Below are 20,091 nucleotides of genomic sequence, written 5' to 3'. Positions count from 1 at the left end.
GTATATACTGTATATAAATTAGCGGTTATATATTTCTTTATCCTAAGGCAGAAAGAGAGGCAGTACGAGAGCCAGCACTACCACTGAATACCCTGTATCCCCTCAAAACAGAATAGGAGCATGATGCCTCTGACTGCTGCAGCTAACCATAGTTGATTGGTGGAGAGAGACCAAGCTCTGACCCAACGCCCAATGCCACTTCCTCTGAGATATCCTTTCCCTTTCTGGTTGACTCATCCATCCTCTGCTCCTCCCCTGTTTTCGGACCTAGCACTGACCTTCCATCAGTGCCCTGTTTAACTGGCCTTCTTGCCCCTGGCAGCAAGCCACACGCCAGCACACTCATCATTACATTCAAAGAGACACACTATGCACACAAAAGTGCATCAGGGATCCCTTTGCCAACTGCTCATTAGCCTGCATAAATGTAAACGTAAAACTGCATGCAAAGAATGCTCCATATCTGACCTTACCTTCTGTCTCCAGCTGCTTCAGCTGTTGACCCGTACGCAGAAAGTACTTCCTCATCACAATGAAAATGATGGCAAGGGGAGTAGCCGCAAGAAATATGTACGGCCGCACGATGGACACCACAAGAATACATCCTACCACCACCACAGTCAACTGTAGAAAGAACAATGAAGTCTAAAGACTAAACCTTTATCAATTCAATTAATTTGGTAACATTACAGTTAATTTGGTAACATTACAACTTATTACATGTCATCAGTTCAAATTGTGTGAAGTCAAATGTATTGCTGGAGGTTAAACCCTACTCCTGGAGATTTACCATCCCGCAGAGTTCAGTTCCAAACCAAAGTTTTTGTCTGAATCCCAATTCTTCTTCTACATACTAAAACTACATTCTGTGTTGGTGATGGTACTTACATACATATTTACAAACTATACAAACAGATAATCCCACCCCAAATTTACTTCATTGGATTAGCCAATGTTGCTGTGTCGAGCTAGATAGGCTGCTCAAACATACAGAGGAATGTTTTGACAGCGCGACAGAGCCACAATGTAACACTTTGTTGGTGAAATCAACCTAAATGTGTATTACTTATAATTGATTCTGCATATAAAGTTGGGATACGAGAAAGAATTGTAACATTGAAAAAATTACACACATCAGCTTTAATCCTGATCTGGTACTATACTGTATTATACATAGTACATGAATTGGGATTCAGCCATGATTAGCTGATTCAGGTGTGTTGATAATTAGTGCTAGAACTAAACTTTGCAGGTAAAGGTAGATCTTCAAAGATAGATATCCAGATTCAAGACTGAGCAAAGCTACACTAAACCCATCTAATAAGCAATGCTTACAACAATAAATGTTTGTCAAATGAGTCACAAACCTGGACAAAGTCAAACATGAGCAGAGGAAGCATGTCGTCTATTGTGGCCATGTCTTTGGTGAACCTATTCATGATTCGACCTGCAAAAATGACAGTAGGATACAAATAATAAAGCAAGACTTTAAAAAAATGGAGCTGCATCAAAAAGGTTTACTTCTGCTTATTCTAGCCCAACAGAACATTGACCTGTCTTCATGGTATTGAGCACAGACATTGGTGCCCCGAGGACAGCACGCAACATCTTCTGGTGCAGTTTCTTGGATATTGTGATCATGGTGTGGACAAGCGGAAGACCCCTGAAAAATCCCATAGCCAGGAGGCTCTCTGAAGTGGCTACATAGATGTAGAGAATGTAATAGTTGCTGGTGGGGGTCACAATGATGGCATAGTTTTTTTCAGGTGAGGACAAGTTGGAGTATTTTGTCAAATTTGGCTCAGAGCGGTGATGCTCCTCTTTCCAAAGTTCACTGTAAGAAAATGAGAGAATGATAAAAAATTTAATTAGCACTATTACTGAAGTGTGGTTGACAACTAAAGAGTTTTCTTATGCCTGCAAGACAAATTATTTATAAAAAGCTTCACAAAATTCAAAATAATCTACTGTCAAGCTACTGCTACTAAAATGAGGTAAGGAATAAAAATGCTTACTCAGTTATCAGAAAAATCCCTGCTACAGAGCCCGCAACCTAAAAACACAAAATATATCAATAGGATTTCTAAACCTAAAATAAAAGACATGCTGAAGTCCTTATTCAAGTTAATACACAGAGACTACTATAAGTAGGCTGATTTCCCTGAAAAGTGTAATTGTGGCTCTGTGGCACCATCAAAACATTGCCAACCAGTGGAAGACAAGAGGAGAGTTCAGGGAAAACCTGACTAACAACAATCATTTTTGCAATCCCGTTTAGTTACACACATCAGTTTTAACAATGGTCTTATTCAATGCAGCACATGACAATACACAGACTATGAATACAGTGGTGGGTACATACAGATGATCCCTCAAAAAATATTCTCAAAACATACACAACAAATATTGCAATTACCTCAACTGCAGCAATAATGAGGATGAAGATCAGAACATAAAGAAGACTTTTGTTATTCGACACATATCTGACATATGTGTTCCATTTTGTCGTTTCAAATGTCTCCTCTATTTCATCTATTTCATCAACTAAGCATGCCTACAAAGAAAAGCAAAATAAATTAGTTCAAGTCCAAGGACACTATCAATATAATGTAAAGTAATATGTTAATGTAATTAATAAACAAGAGTAAGAGAATTTGTCCTTAAAGGTGACGCATGTCATTTTTCTGATGTTAATATACTTTTACGCCAGCTTAAAATGCAGCAAAAACTACATGTAAGCCATTTATAGGTTGATTTCCCTGTAATGTGTAAATAATATGGTGCTATCAAAACATTGCTCTGTTTGTTTGAGCACCCTGACTAGCCCGACATAGCAATACTCATTAAACCAATAGTGTGAGTTTGGTGCGGGACAATCTGTTTGGCTGACCAATGGCAGAAGGGGGAGTTTTCTTGAAATCTTGAAATCAATATTTTTGCAATTCTATTTGTTGACACTAGTGGCGCAGAAATTACACATTTAACCTTTAATGAAAAGGAACTTGATAAAAGTAAGGTAGAAGTGACAGGTTTTTCCACACCTCAGTGTTTTCTTCCTCTAGCACCCCAGTTATGTCATAGGCGCTGTTTGACAGGCGGCGGGTATAGATGTCCAGCTCAGATGCCAGTTCACTCTGTGGCACAACAGAGAGCCGTCGACGGAAAGACGACTGAAGGTGGTCACGTCGGCCCTGGCTTTGTGTATTGGTCATGAAGGCTAACACTGATTGTCTTCTCTGGCCTGCCATGTGCACTCCATGATTATGATATACATCACTCCCCATAAAGGACTCATCCACTAGCTCGTTCTCAGGTACCAAAGAGAACTTTCGATCTGGTAACGTCCGTCGTACCTCTTCCTCTGGTACCTGAATGAAGGATGCTTTACGAGCTGCTCCGAGAGGGTTCAGGATCACTGAGGATTTTCGTTCATCTATGTACATGGGCTTGGAGGAGGGCACCTGACGATAGGAGGTGCGCTCATGTCGTATGCCTGCGTTTTCATCCACTGAGACACGGCGGAGAGTCTCTGTGAGGATGGAGCAACGACGCTCGGCGTTGATATTGTCATAGGCCTCCAAACCCAGAAGCAAAGAGCTGAAATCAGGTCGCTCTGATTGAAGATCGGAAAAGGTGCCGTAGAAGAAACTTTCACCGTTGTGGAGCAGCAGGATCTTATCGGCCCGCTTCAAGTGGTCAATCTTATTGGTTACCAAGATGCGTGTCTTGGAGGCCATCAGCTTACACAGACATCTGGGTAAAGACATGAACAAGACAAAGACGTTATACATCACAGTCAAGCTAAGATCAATTCCAATATAAAATGGGTTGTCAACTTTGGTTGAGTTAGTCTATTCCATTGGTAAGTCATCATCATTCAGGACTGGACTTTGCTTTAGAAAGGTTCAAATTAGCTGGATTCCAATTGGAAACTTGAATCACATATTAACCTGTTGGCTGGAAAAATCCAGTGATGCAGAATAAAGGGCCGTTCGTCTGTTCGTCTATGCTGTTTTTCAATTGTTTTACTATGTAAACGTGCTAGATGGATGTCTTGGACCATTGCAATACATCTTGCTGTTTTTTCAGCATCTCATACAGGAGTGCCACTTTTTTAGACGCCATGTCAAGTTAAAAAGAACTTTTAAAATCATGTCTTGAGACTGCATTTTGTACAATTCGTTATGCTATGTCTTGCGTTCTTTAGCACAAGAACGTGTTCTCTGAATGGCCCCTTATAGCTACCAAGTCAAAAAGTAGGCAAAGTCAAAAAGCAAAACCAAGTCACAATGCTAAATATAATATAAATTGTTGGTATATTCATATTTGATTTAGAAAAATCAATCAATCCCTGCTGAAAATGAAGCTGATTACTCACTATTTATGCTAAAAATAATGTGATATACATACTTGTCAAATATCTCTTTTTCTGTTGCAATATCCAGGTGAGTAAAAGGTGCATCAAGCAGGTAAGCATCAGCATCTCTATATACAGCCCTGTACAGATAAAATAATGGTATTTTAACATTTCAAAAATTATTTTAAATAATTGCAGGGTACAACGGGGCTAAAGGCACCCCTTAAGGAAATGTAGCTTTATTTCTGGTCACAATATGTATCAAGGTAAAAAATAAAAATTATTTATTTTTACTGAATATTGATAGAGCAACATAATTTGTGTGAAAAGAAATAATAACAGAAGGTTGTTTCGATTAGAATTCAGTTTTTAAAAAAAAGTGGTGTGGGAGCATTTTACCCCACACCTGGGGTAAAAGGCTCCCTCACTTGGGGTAAAAGCCCCTAGGTTTTTTTTTAGTGATGTTGTGTAGATATAGGGGCAATAGTTATAGGGCACAATTTGTCAACTAATGCTAATAACTTTGAGACACACAGATGCTTTTTTGAGTAACAAATTAAGATGATGCTTACTCAAAATAACTGCTTCAGAAAAAGTCAATCATTTCCTGTTATTTTCAAATACATTTGGCATGTTATTACATCTCAAGTATTCTATGAACAACCTAATCTCTATTATGATTGGATGAGTCAATGTGAGCCCACTTTGAACTTTATTCATAACCAATCTGTTCGCCCAACTTTAAAATAACAACGTGTTTTATAGGGGCCTTTAACCCCTGCAACAGGGGGGCTTTTTACCCCAAATACTATTCTTACACTTATTGGACGCTTATTGAAAAATGTTTGATTTAATGACCTTAAAACTGAAAATGATAAATAAGCATTTTGTCTCAAAAAATGTTTTTAATTTCAGCGGTTTTCATTAGCTACATAAATATGCAACATTTTTAAAAATATTATAAATTAGATCAAATTGCCTCAAAATCAACTATAATGTAACCAATAAAATCAATGGAGCCTTTTACCCTGCAGAGCCCTGTTGTACCCTATCTAGAGTACAACTGAATATGGCTTGCTAACAATACAGTATACACCATGCTAAATAACATTATGTAATGCACATGAGCACTGAGTCAGGGAAGCTCTCACATAAACAATATTGAAGACAATAAAGAGGTTGTCAAACTCTAATATTATTTGGTTTATAGTTGCAAGATTGTTTTAAATTGTAAGATTGAACTGTATTTAATAATCAGTTAATGGCTATGTAAATCTAAAAAAAAAAAAAAAGGTACAGGCTAAAACTTCATGACATAACAATGTTTTGTTTTAGTCATAAAAATGTCATATGAAATTTACTTCCTTCCCTAAAAGTTTTGTGGGAAAGGACAACCATTGAAAACTGGTGAAAGAGGCATGGGACTGTAAGGAGTTAAACCTAGCATGCCCTACAGGTGCTGGAGTACACCTGAAAAGTTGAGAGATGTTCAGGTCACGAAACTTGACAGGTTATCTGTGACATTGATATACCTGGCCAGAGCCACACGCGCCTTCTGACCTCCACTCAGATTTAAACCCCCCTCAGCCATAGGTGTCTTATCCTTCTCAGGCAGAGTAGCCAGATCCTAAACATAAAACAGACAATACCATGACACAAAGTAGGGGAAATACTGATCAAAAGCACAACACATTTCAAAAGTAGTCACTTTCGTATTCAGTCGCATGTGAGTAGGTAATGTGGACCACCATTCTTCTGCGGACTGATGTTATTCTATTCTGCATGACTCTGAAGTACACAGACACATACATACAGTACAATACACATTCACAGCAGAAATAGATTGTAGACTGCATATATTCTGTGCCTAAAAACCTTCTTGACACCAATGAATGGGAACACCACAAACAATGTGACATTCAGATGAATGATTCTCTGTTAAGGAATTTCTTACCTTGTCATCAGCTCTCTATCCATAGAAGCATTAAAAATAAAAGTGATACAGTTTGATTGAGACAGACTCTGAAACCCTAGACAAACATATCAGTGGGGAGTACTAGAGAACTGCCGTCTCAAAGGTGGAAATTCTGGGGTACTTTACTGGCCAGATACAACATGAATGGGGACTGAAATGCTAATATATCAGTGTAACAAAAGAAATACATGTATAACACAAGCCCACTAAACTCTGTCAATTGTGCAGCCAGATGGGCTTTTCCACTTTACATTTAAAAGGCTCCACAAATCCATTTATTAGGTCCTGTTAGCTTAGCCGTTAGCATTTTAAGCTTGTTTCAAGTTTGTGAGTAAGTATGTTGGGAAACTGTAAACATCTCTCTCTCGATCTTTCAGCATACACTGAAAAAGACTCATTAAACAGAAAAATAACAATAAAATACAAACTTCTTGCTAGTTAGCACACAAACAACTAGCTACTCACACAGCGTTGATATGGTCTTGCCCACCACTGTAATCACAATAGCCACCTTACACTGCTCTTTAAGATCTTCTGTTGTCTGGATGTGTGTGTGTGTGTGTGTGTTTTTTTTTTTTTATCAAACTCATCAATTTAGCTTGTAATCACTATTTTCTTTGAAAGCATGCTTTGTTTGGGGGGAAATGGGATCACTTCCCCCTCTATGATAAAAATGGTGTCTAGTTCAGCATTCAGAAACCACATTGTGTTAATAAGATTGAACAGCTCTAGGTTCTTAAATGGTTTCGTTTCTGCACCAAGATTTTAGTGAAGTGGTGACCCAACATCAATATCAAAGTCTTAAAGAACGTTAAATCTTGTTTGGGTCTTATTTTCTTTTACCTTGCGTAGTGTTTGTTCATAAAACTGAGGGCATAGCAAGCAACCCAATGTTGGCATCTGCCAAACAGAGCTGTTCAGCTGTGATGTCAATTTGTAGGTGAACCTGGAATGCTAATTTGCCATGGGTCCCCTTGGAACTTCCTTTGGGTTTTTACAATGGCAGTTTTGGATTTATGAGTAAAATAAGGTCTGTGGTAATTATTAAAAGATATATGGACATTTTGTTCTACAACATAAACAACACACAAACATCATGCCCCAAACATGAATTCTGAAACAGCAATGAAGCAACTTACTTTAAAAAAAATTTTTTAAACGGCGGTGCATGAAGATGGGGAGGGTGGCAGCTTTTGAGGAAGCGTCATCTAAAAGACTTGGGAACTTGAATTCATTTGTTGGGAAATGGGGCAACTATTTGGTGTTCTTGGAGGGCTCTCGAGGAGGGGCAGTGGAGAGAGGTATAGTTATAAATGTGTGCGATTATTATAATTTTTTTGTTGTTATTTTTCTGTGTGTGTGTATATATTCATGTGTGTGTGTGACCACAGAAATGTGTGTTGAGGGTCAGGGTGGGGTTGGGGATTGGGAGGGGTAATAGTGGGGGTTAAATGTTGATTCTGTGTATATATATTTTGCTTTTCTTTGTGCACTGTATGAATCAATAAAAATGTTAATCACAAAAACAAAACAAAACAAACAGCAGCTTCAAAATTCACATTTGGGGTATGACTGTGTGTAATTTATATTATAGAACAAAACGTCCATGTATCTTAATGTTCAATTACCACAGACCTTATTTTACTCATAAATACAAAGCTGCCATTATAAAAACCCATAGGAAAATCCAGAGGCAACCCATGGTGAATTCTCTTCCAGGTTTTTGGATAACAGCTTGAACAGCTTTATTTGGCAAGCTTTGTCTAAATGACAGATGAATTTGCACCAAAATATCATACACCAACAAACAAGAAAAGTATGGGAAGGTTTTTCTCCTACCTTTAAAAGGTTGATATGACCATTTATTTTTAGTATGTTATTCTAGCTATGCACAAAAATATGTTTTTTTGCATTTTGTTATTTGCATTTACTGTAGCAATCCCTTTTGGATTGTGACCCACCAGTTAAGGACCACTGCTCAAGGCCATCAAATATAAAAACATTAGGACTTTTTGTAGTTAAGCTTTTTGTTTTGTTATCCCAAAATTATTCCATGCTTGCTTTTTTCATATTTTGAAAAACAATTAAAAATAAAATAAAAATGTACTGCCTTTAAGCCTTGCAATATTTCCCTGCTGACACAAGACATATCTCAGCCACTGGCACAGATACATATCACACGTCAGCCTAGTGCTTGGACATGAATGTGTTCTCAGCAGTTTTCCCTACTGACTGGCCTTTCACGCAAGACTCAATTAAACAAGAGGCCTGTCACTCAACACACCGGCTACTGATAGTTGCACATGATTGGCTGATTTGGTATCAAGAGATTGAGGGGGAGAAAACCATACTGAGCAGTGTAATATGACACAGTTCTACATCTAACAAAGGTTCTCAGTTCACCTGCCAGGTGAACATTCCTTCTAGAGAGAGAATAAGAAAGATTGAGAGAGAGAGAGAGAGAGAGAGAGAGAGAGAGAGAGAGAGAGACAGAGACAGAGACAGAGAGATAGAATAGAGACAGAAACAGAGACAGAGCAGGACCCAAATAACATGAGAGGGGACAAAAAGGATGACTTGTTAGGTTGAGAAAACAGATGAGTGATGTCTGGCAATATAGATAGAGGGTTTGAAATGTAAATGAGAAAGAGAGAGCGAGAGCGAGAGCGAGAGAAAGAATGAGAAAAAACAATGAGTGAATAGAAGAGCATTCATTTGTCAATACCTCTTCAAGCTGGCATGATTTGACCACACTCTTATATCGATACTCATCATAAGTCAGGCCAAAGAGGATGTTGTCTCGAATGGTGCCGGGCATGATCCAGGCTGTTTGGGAGGAGTAGGAGATTCGACCGCTGTGTCGAATCTTCCCAGCGGAGGGAACCAGCTCTCCAAGGATGGTCATCAACAATGAGCTCTATAAATATAGACGTTATGTCTGAACAATAGTTCAGCTTTCAGTTTCCTTTTTGCAAATGTTTGCTCTCTCTTTAACAGCTCACTTCACCCATTCTTTTATATTTCAGCTTACATTTGAGCTTATTAAAGAGTTTTCAGGACTCCTCACACTGTGGTGTTTTGCATGGCTGCCTTCATTTCTTCACTTTATTTCCTATGATCTCTTTCTATTTTTTCCTTTTCCTAAATGAATTTTTGTCTTGCCAACAGATGAAAAACAGTGTGGTTTAAAAAAAAAAAAAATTACATTTCTACAATTACATTTTCACATCCTTAAAATGTATACATTTAAAAAAATAATAACAAAAATAAATTTAATTAAATACAATTAAATTAAATTACAGATTTCGACTGAACAGAAATGGTAACTGTTCATACTTTCCCAGATCCCATTGAACCAGCAACAGCTAACATCTCTCCCTTCTTTAGTCTCAAGCTGATATCCTTCAGTACAGGAGTCACATACAGGTTGGTGAAGAAGAGACCTGCATCTCCATTGGGGTGGCCATTAGCTTTGTTCTCCTGTTTGATCCTCTCCAAAAGTTCACCAGTACCCTGAGAAAACAATGGTAAAGACAACTGCATTAACACAAACACATACCTAAGTTTGATTGCTCAGGCAGATTGACTGTGGAAGACCCAGTTAAAGAAACCAATTGGGTCATTCAATTCAGACAGTTGGGTCATTCTTTTAGGGTGGTTCTATCGTTTATCTTTGAGTGGTAAAAATAAGTTGCTTAAACCATCCATCTTAAACTTGATATAAAAATGCTTTGTAGTGAGTTTTAGGTTTAAAATATCATGTAATTCTAGTAAAACATCAGTGCCTGGCAAGAGCTAGTTTAGAGAAAATATATATATAGATGCAGTCTCATTGAAACACAAGCAGTTTGTGCTGGTTCTCTATAAATGTTCCCACAATGAAGGGATGATGAGATCCTTCCAGAAAGAAAGAGGGCCTGACTCTGGCTTAATCATTGACCTCAGTTAGGCTTTATAAGTCACTGGCCTTGTAGCTACTGAATAGAGCATGCAATTCATATTCAAATAAAGTGAAAACAGTTAACAAAGGGCACAGCAATTAGTTCTTTAAACCTACTTCTCAATCTGTGAAAAAACCCTCCACATGAAAAGTCAGGATTTGGACCGAATGTTCATTGTTGCGCAGGTAGTGAGGGTGAATGCAATAAGTCATAAGTCATATAGCCCAGATTATTCCTCTCAGTTTACAAAAGTCTAAATATGTTGAGCAAAGAACTGTTTTTCTTGTTATTTAGTGGGGAATTTGGGCCAAGGCAATAAGGCTGAGTACAGTGGAGATAACTAGATTTAAAATTATACATAACATAAAGGACAATAACATGTCATGGGACATACAGTAGCTAAAGCTCAAAATGCCCACAGATAAGACCACTTAAACAACAGGAGGAGAAGTGGACAATATAATAACTGAAAGTTCTAGAATATGTACTTAGGATCACAAACGAATTGAAACAAACAAATTCTAAAAAATAAACAGACATGAGCGGCAGTGTATGTGTTGTAGGAACAACAAAGTGGATATAATTTATATGTTTATGCTCATTGTTTAATCTTAAAGGGACAGTTCACCCAAAATGAAAATTCTGTCACCATTTACTCACCCTCATATCATTCCAAACCATGGAACACAAAATTAGAGGTAAGGCAGAATGACAGATTTAGTCACCATTCACTTTCCTTGTATGGAAAAAGATGCAATGAAAGTGAATAGTGACTGAGACTAACATACTGCCTAACATCTCCTTTTGTGTGCCAAGGAAGAAAGTTAGTCATATGCATTTGGAACAACAAGAAGGTGAGTAAATGATGACCAAATTATTATATTTGGATGAACTATACCTTTAAAGATGTGAATGCATAACTGTACCTCATCCCAAGATGCAGTCACATTTTTAAGTTCCAGCTCTGTGATGCTGAGATCGTATTCCATTAACTTGTATTCTTCCTTACTGAGAAATTCCTTGAGGAAATAAATAACACAGGGTAATGTTTTGGTTACAGTTTTGGATTCAGGCAAGATTACATTAATGCCCGTATTCTCTCAAAGTGCAATACAGTTTTTACAGCATTATACAACAATATAATGATGCCAAGAAAAATACTTTTAAGAAATATAGTATAATAGAGTAGTTCAGAATTTAGCATTGTATAGTAGTAATAATATATCCACAATTGCATTACATAACCTAGGGCAGTGTGAGAATAGGTTCTGTTTTTTGCAGTCTCACTTGTAGAGTGTGTGCACTCACTTCAATCTTCCAAATGAGCCGCATGGTGTCGTACCACATCTGGATGGAGCCGGGCAGTTGTCGAGTGACAGTCATACGCAGCACCATACAGTAGGAGAGAGTGGTGAATATACGACGTAGGTTGATACCTCGGCTGAGGGCATGAGGTACCACTGCTGCCACAATCACAAAGATGGCTGAGAAAAAGTAGGCAGAGCTGTAGAAGTAGCGCAGGGAGCCAATCTTCCTGGTCAACTTTACCTCATCCCTAAAAACAGTTTACGGAAAAAAGGAAAGACAAACTGAAGGGGAATGCCAGATGGGTAGGATATTTGGAGACTGTGTCATAAGATATCAAAATGCTTAAAAAAACAATGGCACATTGATTCACCAAGACTGAGCTGATAACAAAAACACAAAGGCACAGCGTGTGCGACCGTAAATGTAATACTACAGAGAAACAGAGAAAGACTGTGGCTACAATTGTCTCTAATACAACCCTACTCTTCAGATCTATAATCTCATATGAACAAGGCAAACTTAATATCAAAGGGATAGTCACCCAAAAATGAAAAATCATTATTTACTTACCCTCATCTTGTTCTAAACCAGCATGACTTTCTTTTTTTTTTTTTTTTTGGTATACAAAGGGAGAAATTCTGAATAAATGTTCTTCTCAGAAATGTCACAGTGGCAGTGGATGGTGACTACCTCTTCAAGCTTTAAAAGTATAATTCACTCTCAGTTTCCATCTCTTTCAGTTTGATTTCCGAGGACCCCGGTACATACAAATAAAGATGGGCATAGAAATGCATCTCCTCTTCGACTTCAAACTCTTCAAACATGTTTTGTGAGTTTGATTCTCTGGTTTGTGTGCAACTGTGTTGTGTTTTCTGCTGTTATATACCTGTGTGATTGTCCGATTGTATATAACAAGCGAGTTTTCACTTGAACACCTCATCTTGCAGCATAACTGCTGCTCTCGTGAACTTTCACGAACGTGCACAGGAGAGCAACGGTTGGTCAAGATTTTCAGTTTATTTGTAACCAAACCTTATCGTATGCCTTCAGAACAAAGCATGAGTCACATTTAATAATTTATTAGACTTCTGAATTAAACTTTTGCATCCTTTTGAAATTTGAAGAGGTGGTCACCATCCACATTAAAACATTTTTTTTTAAATGTCTCCCTTTGTGTACCAAAAAAGAAAAAGTCATATTAGTTTAGAACAAGATGAGGGTGAGTAAATAATGAAAAAAAAAAAAAAACATTTTTGGGTGAACTATTGCTTTAAAACAATAGGAATCAAAACATTCAAATGTTGTTTAAGTGAAATGTGATTAACTGTTTGAATTTTAATCAACTATTATTTTCTACTATAAATAATCAATTCAAGGAATAGTTGACCTAAAATGAATATTATTGTTCCAAACCCATTTGTCTTTCTTCCATGGAACACAAAAAGAGGTGACAGTCTCATTTACTTTCATTGTATGGAGAAAAAAATAGATGCAATGAAACTAATGGTGACTGAGACATACAAACTAACGACATCTTTGTGTTCCACGAATAAAAGAAAGTCAAACGTGTTTGGAACAACATAAGCGTGAGTAAATTATGACAGAATTTTCCTTTCTGAGTAAACTATACCTTTAAATTTCACACAAATCTACTGTATGATTTCAGAAGTCTTGAATATTGCACTATATCCCCAGTCCCCGTTCATTGTAACTGCATGGTAAAGAGCAACATCATGGTGTGTAAATGGTGACAGGATTTTCATTTTAGGTGAACTATTACTTTAAATTACTAGAGTGACAGCCATTGTGTGAGCAGTGTGTAACATCAGGTCTTACTGTCTTATGTTTTTGATGAGGGTCTCCATTATCTCCTCCCAGCCATAGGCCTTCACCGAATGCAGGTTCTCCATGATCTCTGAGGTCAGAGCCAAGCGCTTATTGGTCAGTATTACTTTTTGTGCTCTGATGAAGAACAAATAAAAGAGGCAGAATATTGAAATGATCTGTCTGTGCTTACAGCACTCCATGTTCTTTACATAATAACCACTACAATGAGCTGTGGGTGTTTAATACATGTGACTAAGTATGGTAGCAATGCCTAAAAGTGTGTCTCATGAGTGAAGGCAATGGACACAGACAGCATACATATTGAATTGAGCTACACTGTGTGATAATCTGTCTCTGTAGCTTATTTGACCGACGTTGTTTACATTTCTCAAAAGCACAAGGCTAACCAGCCTCCTGATTACATGATCAGAACTGAACTACCTGTTCAAACTCTTCAAAGAGTGTAACCAGCATTTATCACAACTGGAATGTGTGTTTCTGTGGGAGAAAAAAAAAAAAAAAAAAAAAAAAAACATGGAGAGACAACTCTCAAACAAATCTGTGCCAGTTTGAGTCTGTCACTCTTTTAAAAAAATGTAAGCCATTTAATGAAGACTTTCTTCAATTGCTGCATACAATTTTAAGTGCAGTTAATGTGGTGGCAAAGTTATAACCTGCAGTGACACATTTGTTGCACTTTTTTGACCACTTCAAATTTAAATACTAATGAAGAAAATCGAGTTGAAACTCTGAAAACTCCTGGAAAATACAACCTGGTAAAAATGACAGAAATTATTTTGATGGAAATGAATGGAAATAAACATGTTGTTCAAAAATTGTACAGTGCATTGGAAGTATCTTCGGGAAAGATTCACCTTTTGGTGTTTGGATGTAGGCTAACAGTAAATTTGAGACTTACTTGTAAGGGCCCATTTTATGTGACAGAAAGGCCTGCAAGACTCCGAGTAAAGAGATGGCAGCAAGTGCACAGAAGCTATTGACATCAATGAGTTCCCAGATAAGCCCTGTACACAGGATGCATTGCAATGGTGATATCCATATAAAATGGGCCATTCCCAGGCTCTGTACCAAAAAGGAAAACAATAGAAATTGATTTGCATTATGGTACAACAAATACAAGATTGGGGATTTTATTAAATTTTAGTATCTAATTCACAGTGTTGGATTGGCCCTAGTTGCTTGCATACTATATGTCCAAAAATGGAAGGATCACAGAGCTGAAACCTAGAAATTTAAGCAACTTGTACAAGAGCAAGATATGAAATTCATACTATTCTTTCATCTGGTATTTATGCACATTCCTTTTGTGTCAGCTAGATGCTATAATTCTTTGGATAACTGTGAAAATACTACTATACCAGGCATACAGAGCCACACATACCTAAAAACACCATTAGGAAAAGTTATAACACAAATATTACATTCTGTTCCTCACATTTGCAAAGGCTACACATTTCAAAGCCAGCTTACACATTCCGAAGGATGGGGGCCATTTCAGCCCATATGAAATACAGGTGTTAATTGCTTCAGAGCACTTGCAGGGAGTTTCAGTATTCAACACCTGGGCTCTACCTTCCTAAGAGGTTTCAGAATTCAGCCATCCTCCCTTCTGAAGCATCATTTCTAATGTTCTATCCGTGTGTTACAAACATAAAAACATCTTTGGTTTATAATTAAGAAGTTGTGCTTGTGTAAAGCAATATATTTTAAAGAAGTCTTGATCAGTATACTAAACTTCCAAATCTCATAGGCCCATGTGACACATATAGAAAGCTGTGGTTATTTGCTCTTCTCACACTTGCCTGATCAAACTTGCCCAGGTTGGCTGACATCAGACTGACCAGCTGACCTGTGCTGATCTTGTCCAGGACTCGGCTGGAAAGTTTCAAAGTCTAAGGGTCAAAGTTGGGAGAAATACATACATTCAGTCTTTTTGAATATTTTGTGCTATTGATGGTCCAAATTGTAACCATTCAGTGGGCAAAAACAAAACTGTGATCAGGGACAGATAACAGTGATAACTGGATACAAACCTTTTTGTAGATTATGCTAAAAAGTGCAATTCTGATCTGCATGCCCAAGCGGTGTAGTCCAAACATGGCTGGTTGGAGCAAGAGAAAGCGGGCAGTGAATAGCAAGCCAAGGCCCAATGCAAGAAAGTAGCCCATGGCTCGCTCTGGTTCATGGGCTGGGTCAAATGATGCAATGATCCGCCCTAAAAGCTGTGGCTGCACTGTTTTTGTGGCCTCCTGAAAAACAGTCACAGAAATGACTGAACAAAGACTACAGTACATATCTTCAGATTTTCATGACGACTGCATAACGCAAAGCCTGAAATCTGGATTTCTGAATATTATAAGTATAATTAACAAACTGATAAGTGCTATTTACAGAAAATCTACACTAAAAATGTCAATTTTAAAGCATGTGCACATCTACTAAAAAACAAAACAAAAACAAAAAAACACGTGAAAGGAAATCTACTAAGAGGTTACATCATAGATGCTGTCAGCATCTTCTCTGAGCTGTGGACACTGAAACAGTCACACTGCACTGTGCAATACACAGCATCACATTTCTTCAAACCAGTGAGCCAGCAATATCCACCCATGTGCAAATAATTAGCATATATACACTTCATGCTTTTGGACTCTGTTGTACATTTCTTCACCAAATTGCCAAGCCATTGTATTTACAGAGATTAGCACTCAAATCCAAGAAAAAAACAAACAAACAAAAAAAGAGAAAAAAAAAAGTGGTACACACACATGGAAACTATTTGGAGACTTACGCCTATATATAGGAGGACGCCAAATAACAGAAAAGGTTGTATGAAGCATCGTGCAAGTGCTCGCAGGAGACTGGGCTTTTTCCTACCAGAAGCAACTTCTCTGTCCCATTCTCTGTATAGGGAGAGAGGGAAAATTGAATGGAACAGTTAAACAGCCCTTTGCATCCACCTACCCAGCCACAATAAAACTGCTATGGTCCACATTGTTTGGTGCACTCCTGTATATCCTGGGTGATTTAGCTAACTAATTAAACAGAGCAAAGGGACCTTGACAAACATGTTAATGAATAAAAAGTTCAAATTCCCAGCAGTACAGCACATTAGAGGAATAAAAGAAATGCCCATCATCGATCACTCACCAGGGGCCTGGCACTTTAAAAGGTCGTATTTGATGCCATTAGCAGGGCACTGGCATGAATGTATTGTGGTTTATGTGAGACATGGCATGGGGGGAACTTCACAGGAATAGACAGGGTGACATTTAAGGGGGTGGCCTGTTTATTTTATTCTTCTCTTTCCCTTCTTTTGTCAAAAGCATCACACAACCACTGTGTCTGAGAGGTGTGATATTTGGCTCTGTCGAGTAACAGGACCTTTGAGGACACTGAATGTCACAATAGAGACCAAGGCTGTGAGTTCTTTTTGGATCACTTAATTATGTTAATTTGCTTACTTCAGAAAAGTGTGAGTCACTATTCTCACATGCTAGTTGTGGACACTGAATAGAAGAGACCCTGATAAAAAAATGTGCAATGATTAAGGCCACAATAAAGGGGGTAAAACGATATATACAGTATTATTTTAAATAGGCAAAGATACCTATCATTAATCAAAATGGTAATAAAGGCTTTAAATATAAAAAAGCTATCCATGTAAATTCAAATGACAAATTACTTTTTACTAGCCAGCAACACATTTTAATTACTAAGATGGAAATAAAAACGTGTTTAAATGCATCACAAATTGAGTAATGTGTCAAGAAGAGGTGAGAATGCAAATACTAACTTCTCCAAACGTTCTGCAAGGACATCTGCTGTATCTTGACTGGGAGCTTGATAAACATCTGATGGCCTGAGTTTCTCCTTAAAACCCTTTCTCATAATTGGGTTTGTCCACCTGCAAACAGTGAGAACAGATGTTGGAAAGTTACCTAGAAAAGCATTTTTTAATTAATTGGAGTTGATTGTTGGAGTTAGTCTGTGAATACTGTGTGAATACTGAATTTAAGTTGCTTTCTGGTCTATAATTATACACAGTTCTGAAAAACACTCGATGTACAATGACACTCAAATTTGTGAATCAAGGCCATTACGCAGCCAGTTCAGTAGTTATACTGATTGTATCATGCATAAAGCTTTACAGTGCTGTTGAAATTAGTGCTGAATGAAAAGAATGTTGCCAAAATATTCTGTTCCTTAACTTGGCTTGTTTAGTTTGTTGTCGAAAATCTTATGGAAGTGTTTGAATGGACGTGCCAACTCATCAGGTTTCCAAGTGCTCTTCGCAACAACAACAACAACACAAAAAAAAAAAAAAAAAAAAAAAAAAGTCATAGGCATTACGTTTTTAGATTTCTTAATCAACGCACACAAAACATTTAATTTTCCGGTTCAGTCTTACCAAAAGAAGTATCTTGAGAGGCAGTTGGCATCCTCCACAGGTGATCTCTGCATCCTAAATGTCCGCCGGGGGTGACACCGCTCACATCGGGTGTCAGTTTAACGCCTCTCCGTTGAATGGAGTTTGCGAGCGCTGTCCTCCACTGCGCGTAAGTGACTGATGATATTGTTGAGGTATTTGCTGCCAGTATTAAGACGATAAAGAAAAATCTCTCGTATCTCAGAAAGAACATCAAAGTTCTGTCTAGTCTTGCTTAGATTCACAGCAGCGAATGGACAGTCATCAGCGAGAGAAGTGCGCTCTCCAAACCTCAACCGCCAAAGATCATTTGGGCATGTCATCATGAAACCCTCAGTCTTTTACAGAGATGCTCACGTGTTGTTTTACTCCGGCAACACGATCAAAAAGAGCGAGTGGCGTGTCATCATCAGATAATTATTATGAGCAGCAACACGAAATTGAAGTTAATCATTTTGCACCTCTCCTGGTTTCATAATATTTTACATCAACTATTTGAAAGCAATAAAAAAAGACATAAACAAAAAAGAGATTAAGGATCATAATATTAAATATGAGCCCAGTTGCTCCTTTCATCATTACGCTTCTGGCTATGAATATGAATTAAAGATTTTGCATGCTGTAATGGAGATAGAGGGGGTCCAAAAGTTCCACACTAAAATCTGGAATTTAAAATCCCATTAAAAAAAGAATCCACACAAAACAGGTAAACAACAGCTGAACAAACTTGTGAGTTTGGGCATATTAATTCCTTTGTACAAAAGGTCAGATTTCCTTGCTTCCATGAAATGCTCTTTGGAACAGTTTTGTAATTATGTGTCATTCTGTCACTTGCAATACATTTTAAAGTAATAAGCAGATTTATGCAGTTCCAAAAGGTTAGTGTCTCAAGTTTATATCATTTAATAAAATAGTCACCGTCTTATTAACAGTAAATTTCTGGCAACCACAGCTGCCAGTTTTTAACTGTAAATTTAACTGGATTTTTTTTTTTTTTTTTTTTTTTTTTTTTACAGTGTGGATTGCAGGTTTTGCACAAACTTGTGGAGTCCAGGCTAGCTTGAGAGTATGCTGTCATTAAAACAGAAGGGTGAGATGCCTAATACAAAGAATTTCTGAAATTCGTTTTAATTCTTCTATTCCATATTTAAATTTTTGCTCAAATTGTTATGCTCATAATGCATGTTGTAATTAAAAAAAATATATATATTAAATTGGAAAAAACCTAAATCATTTTAACTGGTCTCAGACTTTTAGACATCAAGTGTACATTTTTGTCTGAAACTTTCAGAATGATTCATGATGTTGTAATATGGCTAAATGAATCTCAGCAGCGCAACATCTTGATGTTATATTGTTAATATACTGTACTCCCAGGGCTGCCTTTATGGTTTTATTGGTGTACTGAAGATTTGTAATGTAATTTAACATTTTGCAATGAGAAATATAATCATATGAAGTCTATTCAGTGTTCCTACCCATCTGGCAAAATTCAGATAAATAGATAGATGACAGACAGACAGACAGATAGATAGATAGATAGATAGATAGATAGATAGATAGACAGACAGACAGATAGATATAGATAAGAAAGAGTGATTGATAGACAGACAGACAGATGAACGGACAGACAGAAAGACAGATAGACAGACAGACAGACAGACAGACAGACAGATGGATAGATAGATAGGGAAGAGTGATTGATAGACGGACGGATGGGCGGACGGACGGACAGACATACAGATCGATAGGAAAGAGTGATTGATGGATAGGAAATAGTGATTGATAGACAGATGGATAGACAGACAGACAGACAGATAGATAGATAGATAGATAGATAGATAGATAGATAGATAGATAGATAGGAAAAAGCGATTGATAGACAGATGGATGGACAGACAGACAGACAGATAGATAGACAGGAAAGAGTGATTGATGGATAGGAAAAAGTGATTGATAGACAGATGGATGGACAGACAGACAGACAGATAGATAGACAGGAAAGAGTGATTGATGGATAGGAAAAAGTGATTGATAGACAGATGGATGGACAGACAGACAGACAGATAGATAGATAGGAAAGAGTGATTGATGATAGGAAAAAGTGATTGATAGCAGACAGACGGACGGATACTAGATAGATAGATAGATAAATAAATAAATAAAAAATATTCCCTCTGTTCAATCTAATGCAATCTCTGCTTGTCACTCTCTCTTTAGATGGCAACAGTTA

At 37.5% G+C, this 20,091-nt stretch overlaps 1 protein-coding gene across 1 annotated transcript in view; it reads right to left on the bottom strand.

Moving 5' to 3' along the window:
• LOC127417053 (cystic fibrosis transmembrane conductance regulator) overlaps positions 1-18,134 on the bottom strand; it is a 37,606-nt gene extending 19,472 nt beyond the window's left edge. Inside the window, exons 1-19 of the mRNA XM_051656744.1 lie at positions 17,841-18,134; positions 17,226-17,336; positions 16,221-16,332; positions 15,463-15,678; positions 15,232-15,321; positions 14,328-14,491; positions 13,418-13,543; positions 11,582-11,828; positions 11,200-11,292; positions 9,669-9,845; positions 9,058-9,249; positions 5,890-5,984; positions 4,411-4,497; positions 3,042-3,753; positions 2,417-2,554; positions 2,016-2,053; positions 1,554-1,834; positions 1,368-1,447; positions 474-624 (exon numbers count right to left, since the gene is read on the bottom strand). Of these exons, the coding sequence (XP_051512704.1) occupies positions 474-624; positions 1,368-1,447; positions 1,554-1,834; positions 2,016-2,053; positions 2,417-2,554; positions 3,042-3,753; positions 4,411-4,497; positions 5,890-5,984; positions 9,058-9,249; positions 9,669-9,845; positions 11,200-11,292; positions 11,582-11,828; positions 13,418-13,543; positions 14,328-14,491; positions 15,232-15,321; positions 15,463-15,678; positions 16,221-16,332; positions 17,226-17,336; positions 17,841-17,893 (3,163 nt within the window). The 5' untranslated portion in view covers positions 17,894-18,134. The remainder of the gene's footprint in view (positions 1-473; positions 625-1,367; positions 1,448-1,553; positions 1,835-2,015; positions 2,054-2,416; positions 2,555-3,041; positions 3,754-4,410; positions 4,498-5,889; positions 5,985-9,057; positions 9,250-9,668; positions 9,846-11,199; positions 11,293-11,581; positions 11,829-13,417; positions 13,544-14,327; positions 14,492-15,231; positions 15,322-15,462; positions 15,679-16,220; positions 16,333-17,225; positions 17,337-17,840) is intronic.
• Positions 18,135-20,091: the final 1,957 nt, after the last annotated feature.

The sequence above is a fragment of the Myxocyprinus asiaticus genome, chromosome 26, assembly GCF_019703515.2.
Source record: "Myxocyprinus asiaticus isolate MX2 ecotype Aquarium Trade chromosome 26, UBuf_Myxa_2, whole genome shotgun sequence".
In the NCBI taxonomy this organism is placed as follows: domain Eukaryota; kingdom Metazoa; phylum Chordata; class Actinopteri; order Cypriniformes; family Catostomidae; genus Myxocyprinus; species Myxocyprinus asiaticus.
The sequence above is the reverse complement of the archived record's forward strand: the minus strand, read 5'-3'. Positions and strand labels throughout refer to the sequence as shown.